Source organism: Spea bombifrons, chromosome 5, assembly GCF_027358695.1.
Source record: "Spea bombifrons isolate aSpeBom1 chromosome 5, aSpeBom1.2.pri, whole genome shotgun sequence".
NCBI lineage: Eukaryota > Metazoa > Chordata > Amphibia > Anura > Pelobatidae > Spea > Spea bombifrons.
This window is the reverse complement of record NC_071091.1, coordinates 20,555,647-20,573,668: the sequence shown is the minus strand read 5'-3', so window position 1 is coordinate 20,573,668 and position 18,022 is coordinate 20,555,647. Positions and strand designations below refer to the sequence as shown.

Genomic DNA, 18,022 nt, shown 5'->3' with positions numbered 1-18,022 from the left:
TAAAAGTGTCAGATATATAATAATTGGTTTTAGGCACTTAGGCAATTTCATGAAAAGTGCTATAAAATGGGCATTTGGAGGGGTAATTCTAGCAAGTAGCTGAAACTCATTCATTTCTGGGTACCTCTGAGGTAAAAACTTGTTCAGGTATTTTTCTTATAGTTTTCTAAAGTCTGTTGTGCGCTTCAATATCCCTTATCTTAATCCTGGAAGGAAACTAAGGAGTTAAAAGGGCAATTATCCCGCTTTAATAACAGTGATCCGATTCAGTGATACGAACAGTTAGCAAACATATTCCAGCAAGTGAATTTGCCGCTTTCTAGGCCTTTCAGCTATGAATAAGCCTGCAGACCGTTATATTCATGGTCGTTTAAATCCCGATACGTGGAATATATTCTAATTAATTTTTATATATCGTTTTACAGGTCAGGATTTTGATTTATCGTGTTAATTAAATTATGAAAAACACCTGTTTAGGACCCTACTTAAAAATGAAGGGGGCATGTATCCAAAACAATGCTAATTATACAAGTTCTGATATGGTCGTTATGTGTGGGGCTATTATTTTAGCCCCTTACAACTTAATTAGCTAAATATACAATGCAACCTTCCATCTGGTAGAGTAATTTAACAGGAATAATTGTGCTCCACCATAACTCAATGAGGCACAGAGGAAAACCATTGAAAGGTTATTTCCTTTGCTTTGGAAGAGAATTATGTACAATTTCAGAGCGCTTTGCATTTCTAACAACTAAAACCAACAGGGAGGTATCACTCTCGTTTATATGACTTTCCCATGAGAAAATCAACTGTAAAGTATTATGCTGGTGCCATTTTTTTCATGAGAAGCTCAAATATTTTGCTTTGGGCAGAAAATAACATTTCGTGTCTAAAAGCGTTAAGTAGATTTGAAGTTAAAGAATATTTTTTTAAGAAAACATGCTGAGATAGAATCAGTTTATCCCAAAATTTTTGTTTATTATCTTTTATTGTTCAATAAGAAAAAAAAAATACGAAATCATTGGGATTTATGTATAAAGAATCATGAAATCAAGAAAAAATGTGGTTTTATCACTATAGCAACTATTGGATTTGGTTGCTACGGTGATAACACTGTTTTTTTGCACCAGTATCACTTTTTATATACATGGATATATGTGGCCACACACTGAGAGTGTAAAACTGTAGCACACGGCCACTGGCCTTAAAGTGACCATTCCAGCCCTTTATGCTCCTCCATATGAATTGAATGGGAAGCGGAAAACATGTTCTAATATTTGGAACACCAACGATTTCCTTTTACCCATTTTCCAGCTATCCGGGAAGTTAATACTTTTGTTAAATCTGTGGGACTAGTGCTTTCATTGGTATTCCCTAGAGATCTAAACTAAAACTGTTTTTTTGGTATTACGTTGCGGAGTACAGACTGAAGCAATTCCACATAAAAAAGCAAATGGCATTTTACACTTAAAAGTTATTCTCTTTTCACGCCCACTACTGCAATTTACTGAAATGCTGCTTTTAGAGGCAATACACAAATTCCTGCATTTTTTTTTTTTAATGAGCGAGTGAGTGAAAAACAGCCAGACTGGGTCCTGTTATTGGCAACACTAGATCAATTGCCATAGTGCAAATTAGAAAGCTTTTGGTGGTATGTTCTCCTCTTTCTAGACAATCCAAACCTGAAACAACTCAACCGTATCAGAATGAGATTGAAAAGCACTTTAAGGCCATCGGCTGGAGAATCAAGGGCTACCTGTGGGGTACATTCAGTTGCATGCTACACTTTTGGTGCTTTTGGTTGTATGTACCCGGCAGACAGCAGTAAACTAGACTACCACATAAGCCTTTCTTGTGGATTAAGAGCATTATTGGGTATAGGCCCACGAGGCATTTGCTTGGTGTGCTTGGTGACCATTACGGTGACTGCGATCAAATATGGTATTTTAAAGCTGACAAACGTCAAGTAGGTCAACCTCATTTTTAACTGACCAAAATCAACCTTTACATTGGATGTTAGATCTTAAGGAACCAAGCTAGCTCATTAAAAATAAGTAGATTTATTATCCTATTAACCTTCTCCTAAGGACATTCCCATTCAAATATACACATACAGAGAATTTGTTACATGATGTCATCAGACATCATGTAACATACTTGTCCACATGTGCATACTCGTCCACACTCATCACTGAAATCTCACACTGTGTATCTCATATTAACTTGATATCCTCTGCAACACTTGCATAAAGTGTCAAATATGATATAACTAGACAATTTTGTACATTTCCTAGATTTTTTTAGGGGGCTGCATGTTGTTCACAAATAAATGATAATACCTCCCGTGTGACTACATGCTATTAGGTTAAAGTTGGGAACTTCTACTACTTGATGTTGCTACAAAGTGACTATATAATCAAACACCTCTATTATGTTGAAACATTTGGTGTCAGCTTCAGTTTTATGCTGCCTTTTTAATTTTGATGCTTATTTGCACACACTTTCAATGTCACTGCATACAAATAGAGGTATAGAATTGTACCGCGTTAGCCTTTGAAAGAAAATAAGCACATTTGTTAAAGACGATACCATTATTGGATTACATTACAAGTTTTGGAGACAATTTAGGTCTCATTTTCAGGGATATAAAGTGACATATCTTAAACAAAATAATGTTATTAACACAAACACACCCACATACCACAATAAAGATGTTTATTTTAAGAAAGCACAGAGAATAAATCCATCACTATATACTTTAGGGCGCCATGAACACAAAATAATGATGTGTATGTTTGTAAGGTCTGTGACTCCCATGAGGCTCAGCCAAGGAAACTAGTAGGAACGGCAGAATATGAATTCAGTTTCTGAATCAGTAGAAAAAATTGACCAATCAACTTGAAAAGTGGTGCTGTATTAAAGGCATGTGGGATTATTAAACAAAATCAACAACATATTCCATTTCAATCTGTTAGCAGATTTCCCCGTGGCTTATAAACATAGAGAAAAACAAAAAAACTCCTCCATATGTTTTGTGACTTTACGGTGTCGGTAATGAAGCTGAATACATGAAGCCCTTATTAGTTACTTGGGTTAGTATCCCTTCAGGCAGCCACACCGAGGTGTGACCTTACTGCTTGATTTGTAGGGATTATCCACTTATTGTTAATTACCACGTTTAGTGGTGGGGGGTAAAACAACAACAAACAAACTATTGACAAGCCAGACCAGAAGCCTCCAGAATTATTAGCCACGGAAACAATATAACAATGATGCTGCGGATTTATAATGAGCAAATAGGGTTTTTTTTAAAAAATCTTTTTTTTGCACATTATATGTGATATTTAGGATTTATTTTATGATTCTTATTTGCATTCTCCAAAAAGATATGAAATGCGGGATAAACGGCTAAAAAATATAGATACTAAAATCTGAGGTAAATCTTTATATATGGGGATTAGTTGAAGGATGTAATGAAGTGCCTTGTAGTTCTGTGCAAAAGATGCTTCATGCACAGGAATGGTGGAGATGTATGAGTGGGACCACTGATTACGAGAATCATACTCAAAAATCATTTCTGGGGTAATGCATGAAATTATTTGAATTTTGCGTTTGTTGACGAATGAACGCGTTCTTACACATAGGAAAAGACACAGGAAATTATGCATGTGAAGCATGATTAAAAAATTGGAGTCAATCCCAGGCAGAAGGAGTGGGAAGACAATGATGTTCATGGTAAGAGAGGAAATAAGTACTGATGCGATAAAGAGTGCCAAAAAAGAGTTGGGAGAGGGTTAAATAACTACCCCTAGTATTCAGGTATAGAAGCGGACAGTATGAAGGGGCTGGTGTAATCACTTAAACTTGTTAACGATTACTGTGTCCCCGGGCTGTTAGTACATAAGCCATTAAAGGGACACCCCAGCCACCATATGCACTTCCTTGCAAACACATACGTGTATCACACACATGTAATTTATCTGCTGCTGGCCTTAAAGTACCAGGGCTCATTTTAATCCCAAACCCATTTCTAAGTATATCAAGAGATAAACTGCTTACGAAATAGTAATGTACTTTTCTTATTTATTTAAATTGAAATGCAATATAAAGAACTCAGGTGTGAAAAGAAAGCCAGAAGCACATGGCACACAGGGTATTTTGAGACATGTAAGGTGATCAGTTGTGCCACTGTACAAACAATTCATAGAAAGGCCATACAGGGAGAGGCTAAGGGCCAAGTGCCGTACAGTAAATAGATGACCATTTGAATTAGACGTATTTGGGTGACATGTTTTCTGTACATCAGAAGTCATAGCTGAGTGAACGATGTATTAAAATGCCCAGTTCCTCCTCCATTCATATGTTTGAAAACAAAGGTAGATAGCAACTGTTCTGACCATCTCCTTGCTACATTGTTAGTTATTGCAAGCCTTCAAACATTATTTGATCTTTGGCCTTAATTTATGCTCAGCATGTCTGTCCCATGCACGGTAACACACAAATCCACAAACACATGTTAAATCCTCTTAATGCTTCTATGTGATCCATTAACTTTCATTACTCTTCTGAAAATCAAGGAGTTAATAGGAAAGCTAATAGTTAGCATGTATTATAGGATGAAAGTAAAGTTAAATGATACATCAGAAAGGTTTCTCTTTGCATACCTTAAAGATATGTGCTGAGGAACCATATACACCAACACTCTAAGATGCGGAATTTAGTATATGTACACGAATAAACATTATAAATGTATGATCATCTAGTAAAAGTTAAATAAAGCTAAAATGTTGAGAAATATGTCAGAAAAGTTTTGACATTCATAAAGATATAATAATGCATTTACTTTAGCTTAGATCTAACCATAAAAAATTAAACATAGAACTTTATTTCCATTCCTGCAAAAAAAAAACGTGCTGCCCACAGGCACAGGAAAAAAGGCTCACCCTTAAAGCCAAAGGTTACCAACTTCTGCCTGTCCATCAGGGTGAACGTAGTTGGAACATCATTGTCTATCCTAACCACCAAATGGGGACAGTCTCCACATTGTCCCCTGTGCCTAAAGCATAGCCTTGTGGCTACATTGATGAGCAAAGGGTCATTCGACTCGTGTCGAGGTTCCTGTTTCTTTTCCTGCATAACCCAGCACAAAAACACAAGGGTGATGTAGCCAAAGGCTAGCATTAACTATATTGTGCTTATTGTGATTTAATAGATAAACAGGATATTTCTGCAAGTTGTTAAACTGTCAGCATAATTAATGGGATGCTATCTATCTTGTACATCATCCAGCATATACTGAACACATTTGGAAATATATTGGCGATCGGGACTATAAAACAAGAAAGACTGAAATATGTTTGTAAAATATACAAATACCGATTTTGGGCTGTAATCTGATATGATTTGTTACTTGGATCAATTCCGTAACACGGTTAAAATGTCACTGTATGTTCTTTTATTATGGGCAGGTAGGATCTCAAGAATCGTTAAATAACCCTGTTGCATTACAGCAAATTATTCTGAACTAGGTGTCATTTATGGGAAGTCCAAACCCTTGCTAAAAGATGAAAATGCGAAATGTTTTTCATTTGAGCATAAGAAGTGAGCATTAGGGAATAATCTGTTTTTTTTATTATAAGGCCACCAAAAATGGTTCTGGTTGTATTTAATGCTTGGATTTCTCAGCCATCTGGTAGTTACATAGTTAATGTTACAAATACTAATACGAAGAACTACCTGTGACTCTTTAAGAGTATAAATGATTGCCACTGCAATGCTTTACAACATAGTCAGTCTAGGTTCTGGGGAGCAAAGGTTTTCTCTACCATATTTACCCAGAAAAATAAAAACGCTTAACCCTTATTAATCTATCAAGATTCATTTGCAAGCTCTACTCCTTTTCATCTGTTTAAGATATCACCCAACTCACAGATAATGGAAAAAGACTAGGGGCAAACATGAAAGGTGGATTTCTTAGCCTTAGATTCTGATAAGGTTTGCATATGGGTTATGTATTTGTTTCAAGTGTCCCTTTCATTTAACGTCAGCACGGAACCGTTGAGTTATTTTGTTGAGTTCTGATATTGCTTAGCCTTCACTTTCCCAGCAGGGGGTCAAAAAGTCCCACTTGATGTAAATGCCATAACTACCAAAAGTATTGTCTACCTTTTATCCATAAAACAAAGAACACTTCTACATAAAACTTTAAATGTTTATATATTGATACATTTAAGAAAATATATAACGCTAGAATTCATACACTGGTGCATGTATGCAAACACATTTTTTTGGACCCCAAAAATTTAAATCTCTGGTGTTTTCTGAACAACATTAAGAAAAAATAATAAAAAGCTTGCAAACTATTTTTCAGATATGTACAAGTAGTTAAATTGAAACAATCTGACTATTTAAGAATATTCCTTGTTCTGCTGGTTCATAGGTAATGCATGTGGAAGTGACACGTCATCACGTATGTATATACAACATCAAAAGTACTGGGGAGCTGGGGAGTTAAGGCAGAACATACTTCAGTTACCATAAAGGTGAAAGAAATGACACACAAAGGACTTGTATATCTATATATCTATCTATCTATATATCTATATATAGATATATATACACATATATATATGGCAGAGTATATAAGTTAAAAAATTATACATTATACATCAAGGCAACATCAAGGCAACAGAACTTGTCTTTTTTTCAAGTTCGCCTATATTAAGACAGCCCAAAAAACTTTACATTAAAGTCAAAGGTGTATTCACAAACCATACCTGTCTTCCTTAAAGGAAAATCATCTTTGCTTTCCTGAGCGCCGGGTAAAGTGTATTTGTATGACGGGGATGTCAGCGGAGGGGAGCTTTGATCCAGTGAGGTGTGGTGAGCTGCCCTACAGGAAGAAAAGGATTTTAAAATGAACGGAAGATATGACACTAAGGGCATCAGATGCCAAAGCAATCAACAGATATTTTTCACCTGTATTACGGTAGTTATTTCAGAGGGTACCTTTGTTGAAAATTAAAATATGTTTCTGATATGTTTTGGTGATTTTAAGGGGGTACTGTTGCCTTCACAGCTTTTAGTACAATTAAAACCATTTATGAAAACTTCCTGTAGTTTGTGATTTATTTGATATGTCTTGAGCTGGCATTATCTATTCAGTGTTTTTGAGCTATCCCCATTCTTATCACTCCAGAGAAGAAAACTTAAGGGGAGGAATAATCATATAGATCCTGAAAGAATGGGAAATTACAACTGCTGCTCCCATGGCATACACATAAAGTACTACAACTGCCGCAGGTAAATTATACATAGGTAAATGTATAAGTGGTGGCGGTTTGAAAAGCGCCTAAGGCCCAAAGCCCCAACATACAGCAGTTAGATGTGCTATGCAGGGGTGTTGCAATAAGACGTCAATTGACAATGACATACGTGTACCAAAGCTTGGGATGGCGGCCCATGGAATGATTGGTTCCGTTTGTCAAAGACTCTTTTGTTGCGGATTTACTCAAGAGGAACTCTTGAAGTTTCTGCTTCACTTCGGTGCTGGCTACAGCTCCTGAAATTCAATTGAAATAAAATACTTTAAAAAAAAAAAAAGTGAAGCTGAAAACAACAAAACAGCTTACTAGACATAAACACAGTTCCTCACATGGTCCCATTCACCAGAAATCTAACACTATAAATACATATTAACGGCACAGCAGGTCCCATGGGGAAAGAAGGGGTTAAACGTGATTTAGAGAGTGAGACTTCATATTACTTGTTCCTAGGTAACAGGTTCACAGAGTATACAACCAGCTACACGGAAAGTCCTATAAAATGATAATTTCCTTTAGGTTCCCACACAATTTGTTTACCCATAGGGTAGTCGTGAAATTACTTACTGCCAGCATTTCAAATTAATATTGTGACTCCGCAAGCATAAAGTTCACTTCACGTACGGTTGGAAAATGGATTAAATCTCCTCCCTTAAGGTCAATTAAATCTCAGATTGTTCCTATATACTGCTGAATGAAAAACGTTGTGGCTGCATGGAAGCAGACTACGAAGACTAATGTAGAAAAGGTGTCGCCATCAGTGGATCTGGTGTCATGTTTTCATTTACCGTTTTTTACCTGTTAATGAATTATATAATGGGGGCATTTATAAAGGAAGTGCGATAGGTTAAAAAAACACCATCAAGACACGTATAAGAATTGCCAGCCTTTGTAGACATTTATGTTGCAGTGCCACTGCCACCACTTCTGATGATGAGGCAGTTCATTTGGTGGGTTTCTTGGCACAAGTAAGTGTGGCGGTCATATTCTTGAAGTTGTTTTGGAAATCCAATTATAATTATATAATTATAGCTTTCCCCGTGTAACATTCATATAAATCACTACCAATAGTAGACCATGATCTGTATAGGTCAACAAGGCATATAAATCAATAATGCATAGAAGTATTTTTATAGATTCAGGTTACTTAACTAGCTGGCTGCGGTTCACAGGGGGTTAAAGGATGGCCAATCTTTGGTCTCAGAACTGTACAGATTTCAGTATATACAAAATCCATTTTACACACTCCAAACCACTGTCATGCTGGTTTAATAAAAAATATGTTCCAGATAAGTCCCAGGCCGCAAAAAAAAAAAATCCCAAAAAACAGTCAGATCTAAACAAGGTTTCTAGAATACGTCGTATATTCTAAAAACATCACATGCAGGGAATCACATCATTTAGTCCAAAATTATTTTATATTGTTTATTCACTGTTCTAAAATATAATATTAATTTGATTATATTACATTTTCTCACATTGTTCTTAAGAGTCCAATTGCACATAATAACTTTTTACGTGCCAGAGAGGATTGAAGAGGACATTACTCGTCCCTAGCATGCAAATAAAAAATAAATAATTATTATTTAAGATTTTTAATGAATAAATATTTTATATTGTATATTCATTGTGATAAATATAATATTCATGTGGTTATTTTGTTTTTCTCACATTGTTTTAAAAAACCAGCTGCACATAATAACGCTTATGAGAGGAGTGAAAACGACGTTGCTCGGCCTTAGCATTCAGAAAAAAAAAATAATACTAATACTTTTTCACACTTATTCATTTTTGGCAATTATATTCGTTTTTACTACTTTTTTTAACGAAATCTTTTACTCCTCTTGAAACGCTTTAAGATCATCAAAGGCAGAAAGAAGTTATCGCTCTTGAAAAGAATCTGCATGTATTTGTCTCCCTCTAGTGAACAAACACATTATCAAATTACTGCGCCGATAAAAACAAAACAAAAAACTATAGCTTCATTTCAACCCAAGATATCTGACATAAAAGGAGTATTAAAGAAGCCAGTGCTGGGCATCTTTGTATATAAAATACTATATATGTATCATCTATATGCCTGAAGCTGTTAAGTAATTGAACCTAGTGTGGGGTATAATCCTAAGAATCTTACTTTTAGCTGACATTTACCTAAATATTGATAATGATTATTAATTAGTTATACGCCTGCTGAGGCATATTTTGAAGAATCTGGGAAGGATTGTATTACGGTCATATATGTTCATTTTTCTACTTTAGTGATATGATATACATATTATTTACAATTTACAGGGATTATTTACATTGCAAGCTCGTTTGAGCAGGCCCCTCTTTACTGTTTGCGTCTGTAAATCCGAATTGTTATGTGATTACATTTTACTTTTTTCAGTTTTGAAAAACAAAATAGCATAATATGGCTTTTTTTAAAAAAATAAATAAGTCCACCGTTATGATGTCATACACACCGATTTGAGATCTCAGTGTATCCTGTAATCAACCACATTCTTTGTGCTGGATTCAAAAATATCGAATGGCAATTCTTTCACAAATATATATATATATATATATATATATATATATATATATATATATATATATATATACAAAACAGTAGTGAAACATTTTATGTCAATTACTGAATCTAGCCCAATATCTTTTTTAACTATTTATTCTATTACAATCACAATTGCTATTCAACTATTAGTGATATTTTACAGAAATCCAGTTCCTATAACAGGGAAAAATACTTTTTTTAAAAACAAAAACATAACTTGCCATTCTTCTGTTTTAAAACTGAAATGTATGTTTTTTTGAGTGGCGGTAGGAAAGTCAAACAGACAATTACAACTTAGCTCTCTTAACAAAAATGGGAAGTGTTGTTACAAGTTACAAACCGTAATTACACAGTTAGCAAGGTTCTAAACTCGAGACTATCATGTTTAACCTTTCTTAGATATTCCTCTTTATATTGGTTCTGAGGAAGACACACATTGTCCCCTGTTAAGTTTTTGCCAATGTGCCCCCCAAAAAATGGTAAAAAAAAATATTTGTAACACTAATAATAAATAATGTTTGTGACTCAAACTGCGCAAGTGCAAAATTCTTAGTAAAAAAGCCCATTCCTTGGCTGTCAAATTTATTGTTACACACCTTATGCAAAGGGTTAAAATATGTATGAAATTCATTTTACCAAGAGCAACATTTTTCAAAGCTTTTAGAACACCAACAAATTATTTTATTGGCACTTGTCCTCTAATACTGCATAAATCATTTAAACGTATATTATAAAATATAATGTATATACATATATATATATTTATATATATATATACACACATTTGTATTCTTATTCTCTTGTCGTGTTTCCAAGAGACACATGCTGCTTTTAGAAACGCGATTTAAGAATACTTATGTCATGTGGCTTGAAGTTATTTTCAGCACCTATGCGGCCGGTATGTTTATGTTGATGTGAGTGATGGATTTTACATGCTGTTTTTTTTTTTATATGGATACTGCTAGTATGTAGATATATTTGGTTTAGAAGGTGGGAGTTGTCTCCCCTTTAAGAGAAAGATCCCAACTCTTTGCACTTTTTGGAGTATCGATTTCAAGTTGAGTACGTTTTAGCGCATTGAAAATATAACAAACGCTCTGATTGGACAAACTTCTTGGACACATAGCAGAAATACTCGAGAAAAACTGTATATCTTGGTTTGTAGAGTACTCCCATACTGCATTGCAAAGAATAATTCTATACAAAGAAATGGATCAATTTAGAACTTTAGGGCTAGAATGTAGAACTTTAACTACTTGTTACAGATAGTATTACAAACTTTAAAAAATATACTTAAATATTATTGCGAGATTGCATGCCTGTAGACTTAACTCTTACTCTTTAGCTTTCTCGTGTACATCATGGTTAGGAATGGCTATTCAGAGGATGACTTACTTTCTTTTCCTCTGTCTTTGTTTCTCGAATGTGAAATCTGTTGCTGCTCCCGCCGATGTCTTTCCACTTCCTGTTCCTGTCTCTGTTGCTCCATTTTGTGCTCCTTCTCTCTTTCGAGAAGTTCTTGTTGCTGTTTCATTGCAAGAAGTTCTTGTTGTAGCTTGAAAATGGTGAAAGCAAAAAAAAAGCATTTTAGCGCTTTGTTAATAAAGACATTACGCTTAAAAATTCTGACATACTGATAAATTGTGATAATATTAAATTCAGAGGGAAAACACATACAGGCCCCGCGTATGTGTTGGGCCCCGCGGCCCCGCGTGTACACATGGCTTTCATTCTTCAAACTATGAAACTGTCAGTAGATAAAAAGCACATTTGTGAAGCTGCTACTCTAACTATCCCTAGTGTAAGCTGTTAGGGTTATTTATCCTCTGGGTTGTTTAGAAGTGTGTATTTACTACAAAACAAAGGTAGACATACTGCATATAAATTGCTATAGAAAAGTATCTTAATATATAGGGGTACCACCAGTTCAAACTGGGACATATTAAGTCAAATCAGTAAGTGATATAATATCAAGAAAATCTAATATCATTTCAGAAATAATGCGTTATTAATAATGTACTTGTATGTATGTGAGAATAAAGTGTCATATGATACCACTTTATTCTAAATATCAATGTTATGTCTTGAATCATGTATTCTAAGTGGTAAGCTATCAGCTTTCAGAACTTATAATTACTTATTATTAATTTATAGAAATGCAATATAGCTCAAATATTTTCATAATGTGAAACATTAAGTAAGCGATTGATGTTGCATTGGTTCCTCAAGGTGAAAAATAATGATTATTTTGGGATTTTTTGGTAATTTACTGCATTGTCTTAAATACACATTAAAGGGATAGTGGAGTAAAAATGACACTCATATAAGCTTGACAATTCAGGATATTTATGACCATGAGATGCGACTTTCAAGGTCTACATGTATTATAATAAGCCAGCCATGGGCACCTTCTGGAAAATGCTTCCTCTAAATACCACAAATACAGCTCAGCACAAAATAACACATCTTGCTGAAAGGTGGGTAAAGAGGAAAACCCCGGGGTAAAACCTTCTTGAGCTCAAAACACAGTGTATACTATAGTATATGTTAGCATTGACATAAAATGGGTTTTATCTAATTTTGTTCCTTTATCTGTAGACCAGGAGGCTGTCATTGTTGTCAGCCATGAGATACTGTGGATAACTTTCCTGCTCAAACACCACACTGAGCTGATTATTTATGGCAATGCTAATGAAGTCCATTGCTACATAGACTTTCATTAGTTAAAGTGTCCAAATAGATGATTAAGACTGTGTCGTTCTACTGTTTACCACAGACTGTATGATACGTAGTCAGGGTATTTGTCTTGTAGATATGATTAAGATAAGTAGCAGCCAGAAAACATTAAATAATGAAAAAAAACTATAATTCTTTTAAACAAGCAAACAGCACAATATTTTTCATTAATGTGATACTAGTAATTGGTGGGAGTTCCCCTTTAAAAGCTAGTACATAAAGTAAATATAACCATCTAAACAGTACATGTCTCAGGACAATATAGAAAACACATCCAAATACAACAACCATGTGCAATCATTGAATCCACATTTAAAGTTGTACCAGTACTTGTAAATCTGAACCGTTTGGACGAAAACTAAAAGTATTTCACACAAGATGGAGACCACTTTCTAAACCTGTATGTAGAACACTGTGCTAAAGTTTAAGCAGGTATGAAAAAAATGCAATAATGCTTTCAAAAATAGACATGTTAATAGTTTATTTTAAACAAATGGCCGGCCAATGAATCTTAGTGCAGATATAAGACACATCATGCCTACTTCCCTTTGCAATCAGAAGATGTCCAGCAGTGCCATCAGCTCATCACTGGCAGAAAACAGTGCGACCCTGGTACACCCATCTACTGTCCGGAGAAGTCCGATCAGAAGAGGTTTTCATTGAAGACTTGTGGCCAAAAAGCCATACCTCTTACTTGTAACAAGGCCAAGCGACTCAACTATTCACGAGAGGCATCTGCATACCTGGCAACTCTCCAGGTTCGACCCGGAGAACTCCAGGAGAAGAACCGTTTCTCCAGTTCTCCGGGTCAACACCCGAATCCTCTGGGTCGCGGGAGCGGGGTCTTGACAGGTTTGCAATTTGTTAAATGATAAAATAAACATTAACATGTCTAATTTTTGAAAGCATTCTTACTTTACAGCCTTTTTTCACACCTACACAGTACTATATAAATAATTATATGAAACAATATCATTGTTTCTTTATTTAACACCAACAATATATATATATATATAGCAAATATTGTGTGTATGCTGATAAACATGTGCAGAAAACATATCCTGGGATTCACACCTTCACATGCTTCTCTTGATAAATAGATATATACACAAAGTTTCTATGTCCTAGTTAAGAAAGCATGCTAATAATGTTGTTTCTTAAACAGAAATATTCTCTACTCCAAGTGTACTCATTATGCTGTTAATTGTCATAGAGTCTTGTAATGTACTGTAGTTTGTGCCACACATTTTTAGGGGCTTAGTTTGCAAATCCCAAGCTTTCATGATGAAAATCATATTTCTTTACAAAGACCTTAATGGAAGTGATGCCCTGGGGAACCATTCGCAGTCAGTTACAAATGTTCTTTAGAGAAACATTCCTAGTCGCTCTTTTCCTCTTTGGATAACGGACAAGGAGAATGACAATAGGAGCCCTGTTAAAATAAGAAACTCGCTCAGCTATGCAGGAAACAGATTTGCTGAATTAAAAAAAACGCTGCCCTATTGCTTGTTTAGGGAGAGCGGCCTTAGGACAATTTCAGCAAAATCAAAAACAATGTTAACCTACATAGAGTGGGATGTCATAAATCACATGCTGTGATATAAGCCACATTATTGTAACATCTACCAAGAAAGTCTGCACTGGGCATTATGTCACAGAAGGTCCCATAAGCATGCATTATATTGTCTCTTTTCTTGTGTCAGCTAGAAAAATAACTTCATTGTGTAGTTGGTACAGCTGGGAAAGACCCTTGTCCATCAAGTTCAACTCGTCTTAGTGCCTTATTTTGAAAGGAAAAATAAACATGGACATCATTATGGGCTGTAGGCTGGGAAACAAAGATTGAAAAAACAGCAAAAGTATTATTTATTGAGCGCTTTTCATTCAGAGGCAAGTTAAAAGACCAACGGCCCCCATGCACCATTTTAGGACCCCCTATGTTTAAACAGTAATTCTCAATATAGGATAAGTTAATATTACTTATACTTATGAATAATGAGTTTCTGCCTCTTTTTACCATGTGCCTCGTCTTACCAGTTGACATTGCATGTGCAGGGCTGCTAGCAGCTCCTATAATCTGGAACATAACCCTGGTTTTTGGGACTGTCCTGACAATTCTGACTGTTGGCACCTACGGTAGAATCCTGTAGCAATCCTTGTAGGGCGTACACTTGTTCAGGGAGCTATACGTTGTTTAATTGGTTGTATTGTGCATAATCTGTCTACGGTATGCTTTCATCCATTCAGTGTACAATTGAAACATCTCCTTCCCATGATACCATTTATGTATGTGAAACGTAATTTTAGTTATAATAGATTCAAGTTTATTATCCATTTATTATATGTATTAGACAAATATTAGACAAATAGTCATTACATTATACTGCTGAAACAATAAAACATTAAGTAATATAAAATATAATATAGTGAAATATATTTTAAAGAAGTAACACATAAATTGATTTTTAGCCACTAGCCTCAAATATCTAAAATGAAGTATAACATATTTCTAAAAGAAAGTATAACATCATGGAAAATAATACTTATTAAAAGTATAAATTATGTATTATACAACCCAATACTAATTTAGGAAAAACAAGGGGGAAAAAAGGGCAGGTAATTAACATTTTTATAACAATGCAATATTGTTAAATATAACAACAATATTATATAAAATATTAAAATAAATATGTTCCCTTTAGAAATGAAAACTATTGAAAAAAATATTAAGCATATAATATATAATATTTTTGTTTATTTCTGTGCTTAGTTTTTTGTCCATACCTTCTTCTTTCCACTATATGATAAATGTAGGCTGTAGACTTTAACACTCCTTCAGTACTTACAAAGGTAGCCGTTAATTTATAATTCTGCATTCTGATTAGTTAAGTAGAAATAAAGACCACACAGCTCCTCTATAAGGTGCATTCTTCCACAGATGTGCAGTGTATTTCCTTTCCCACTTGAAATTAAACTGACTCCCAGCTGACATTAGCAGAATTCATAACAACACATGTATGGGGCTTAGGTCTATTCCCTACCCGCTCAGAGTCATTACTTAATAACATAAATATTAGCTGGCTATGAAACTGCAATTACTGTGATTTATACTTGCATCCCCCAGTTCGGTTTTCTTTCTTGTGGATGTCTTCACATCATTGCCTGTATTTTTGTAGTATGTTATATTAATTTATAAGTCTTACCTTACCAGTCAACGTAAGCAGCTAAATAGTAGAACTTTAATGAAATGCTTGCACATATTTAAATATTTCTCTATGTGCTCCTCTGCCTATCTTTTTATTTTGGTAATGTGAACAGTCATAGCCTGTCCAAGACAAACAGGGCTTGTGGATGATGTGCAAGAGCGGAGAACCCTGGAGATTTTAAGGGATCTCAATATGTACAGCTCGAAGGAGAGAAGAGATAGAGGGAGTGTGATAGAAAGGTTTAAATACATATAGGCATTTAACAAAGTATACGAATGATATGTTTTCAAAGGATGTTACATGTTAGTACAAGAGGTCATAATCATAACCGCTTCTCTGGTTCCCCAGGTCAACACTCAAATTCTCTGGGTCGCCGAGCAGGGTCCTGACAGGCCCCACACCTGTCCATTTCCCTTTTAAATTGGGGTGTTTCCTGTGAAGTCAGCGGGACTGCCCACCGACATTGACAGGAACGCCCACTGACATCAGCAGGACCGCCCACCGATTTCATGGGGACTGCCCACTGACATCAGCAAGCAGTCCTCGCTGTGTCCTGCAAGGGTAGCCTCCAGGTCAGTCGGAGCCCACAAGTTACCAGGTATGTTCATAATCTAAAACTAGATGTAATGTAATTAAGTTTTTAAGGGTGGTGGATAAAGGAAACTGTCTCCCAGCAGAAGTAGCAGAGGTTAGTTTAGTGAGGGAACATGTTTGGGATAGGCAATCATGAATCGAAGATGGGACCAAAGACTGATTGAGGTTTGAGGCTTTACATCAGGAAACACTGGCAGGCTAGGTGCTGCCATATTCTATCTGCTGCCATATTCTATGTTTTTAGGAGGTCTTTGTGTGACATCACAGGACTATTGATGGAGGAAACAGTAAGGCTTGTTCTGGTTCAGCTCTGGCTTGTGTTCCTCTCCCTCCTTCATCAGCAAGCCAGGCACCAGGTTTGAGTCCGGCTCAAGCACATTCTGGCTTGCCCAGACTTAGTATGTTATTCTGTTCTGTGTTTAATGCAATCTGCTGATCTTCTGACTTATGAATGGTGATTTGTTAATGCTGCTAGGAACACCTTGTTGTACTGCTGCTCTGGCTGTTTTCATTTGTTAATTTCCATTGACAGAGTTCGGACATAATATAAGGCAAATATACTTTCGACCTGATATTGGAACCTGGGGTCAACAGGGCATGCAATTGGCCAACTAGTGATAATTATCATCATAGCTGGATATATACCAGCAACCACATGTAATGGCCCATCCTGCTATCTAACTTTATCAGATGATAATAACCAATGTGAAAGTGCACCAGCGTAATGTTAAAAAGCCAAAGTATTTCTGCGGTACAATGGTCTAAATATTTCAGAATGCATAGTGAAATCAATAAGATATCATAAAAAGGCTAAACAATATATCTTGTAGGGCTATTCTAGCTCTTCTTAAAGGAGAAGTTATTAAGACTTCCATTAACATCTAACAGATAATGCATCAACCCCATCATGCAACAGGAGAAATAAAAATTACAATATTAAAATCTAGTACACATGCAAGCAGCAAAGAAATCAACATCAGGGACATTCTCAGTACCAAACTGGCACTATAAAATTAGCCAAGGAACTGTAAGGCCAACAGGAGGAGCATTGCAGAGTGGAGCGTCCTGAGGGCACCGCTAGATGCTCCACAAAATTCGGGGGGGATATCAGGTAGGATTACATAGCAAAATTACCTTTAGGTGCTCTTGTAGCTGAGCCTGGTGCTGTCTTGTAAGGTTCTCATGCTGCTTTTGAAACTCGGCGATTAAAAGTTGTTTCTGTATTTGTTGTTGCTGCTGAATAAGCAAGAGCTCCTGTTGTAGCTGCTTCTCTCGCAGAACAGGGTCAATAATTGGTATCACCGTCCTGAGATCAGTTCTCAAATCTAGCGGCGTAATGGGGTCCATCCCAACAGGAACCTCAGACTTTACGTCTGTTGCAGGGATTAAAGAAGAAGAAAAACAATTTGTTAAAAGTAAAAAGATATAATTATTATATTGTAATTAACTTGCACAAGGACACCAACCCAATCAAGTAACATCTTAACATCCAATCTTAACATAACACCTAGGATTTATATAGCATCTTTTTCCCACAGGGAGGCTCTTTTAACACATTCTTGGAATTAACCGAATCGGCAACAGTTGCTATTATTATGCAATGAATGGTA

The 18,022-nt window shown here is 35.6% G+C and overlaps 1 protein-coding gene across 5 annotated transcripts in view; it reads right to left on the bottom strand.

Moving 5' to 3' along the window:
• HDAC9 (histone deacetylase 9) overlaps positions 1 to 18,022 on the bottom strand; it is a 212,562-nt gene that overhangs the window by 55,970 nt on the left and 138,570 nt on the right. For all 5 annotated transcript variants that reach the window (XM_053468113.1, XM_053468114.1, XM_053468111.1 and 2 more), the window contains 4 exons: positions 17,547 to 17,785; positions 11,272 to 11,431; positions 7,435 to 7,561; positions 6,777 to 6,892 (listed from right to left, as the gene is read on the bottom strand). In XM_053468113.1, coding sequence (XP_053324088.1) covers positions 6,777 to 6,892; positions 7,435 to 7,561; positions 11,272 to 11,431; positions 17,547 to 17,785 — 642 coding nt within the window. The remainder of the gene's footprint in view (positions 1 to 6,776; positions 6,893 to 7,434; positions 7,562 to 11,271; positions 11,432 to 17,546; positions 17,786 to 18,022) is intronic.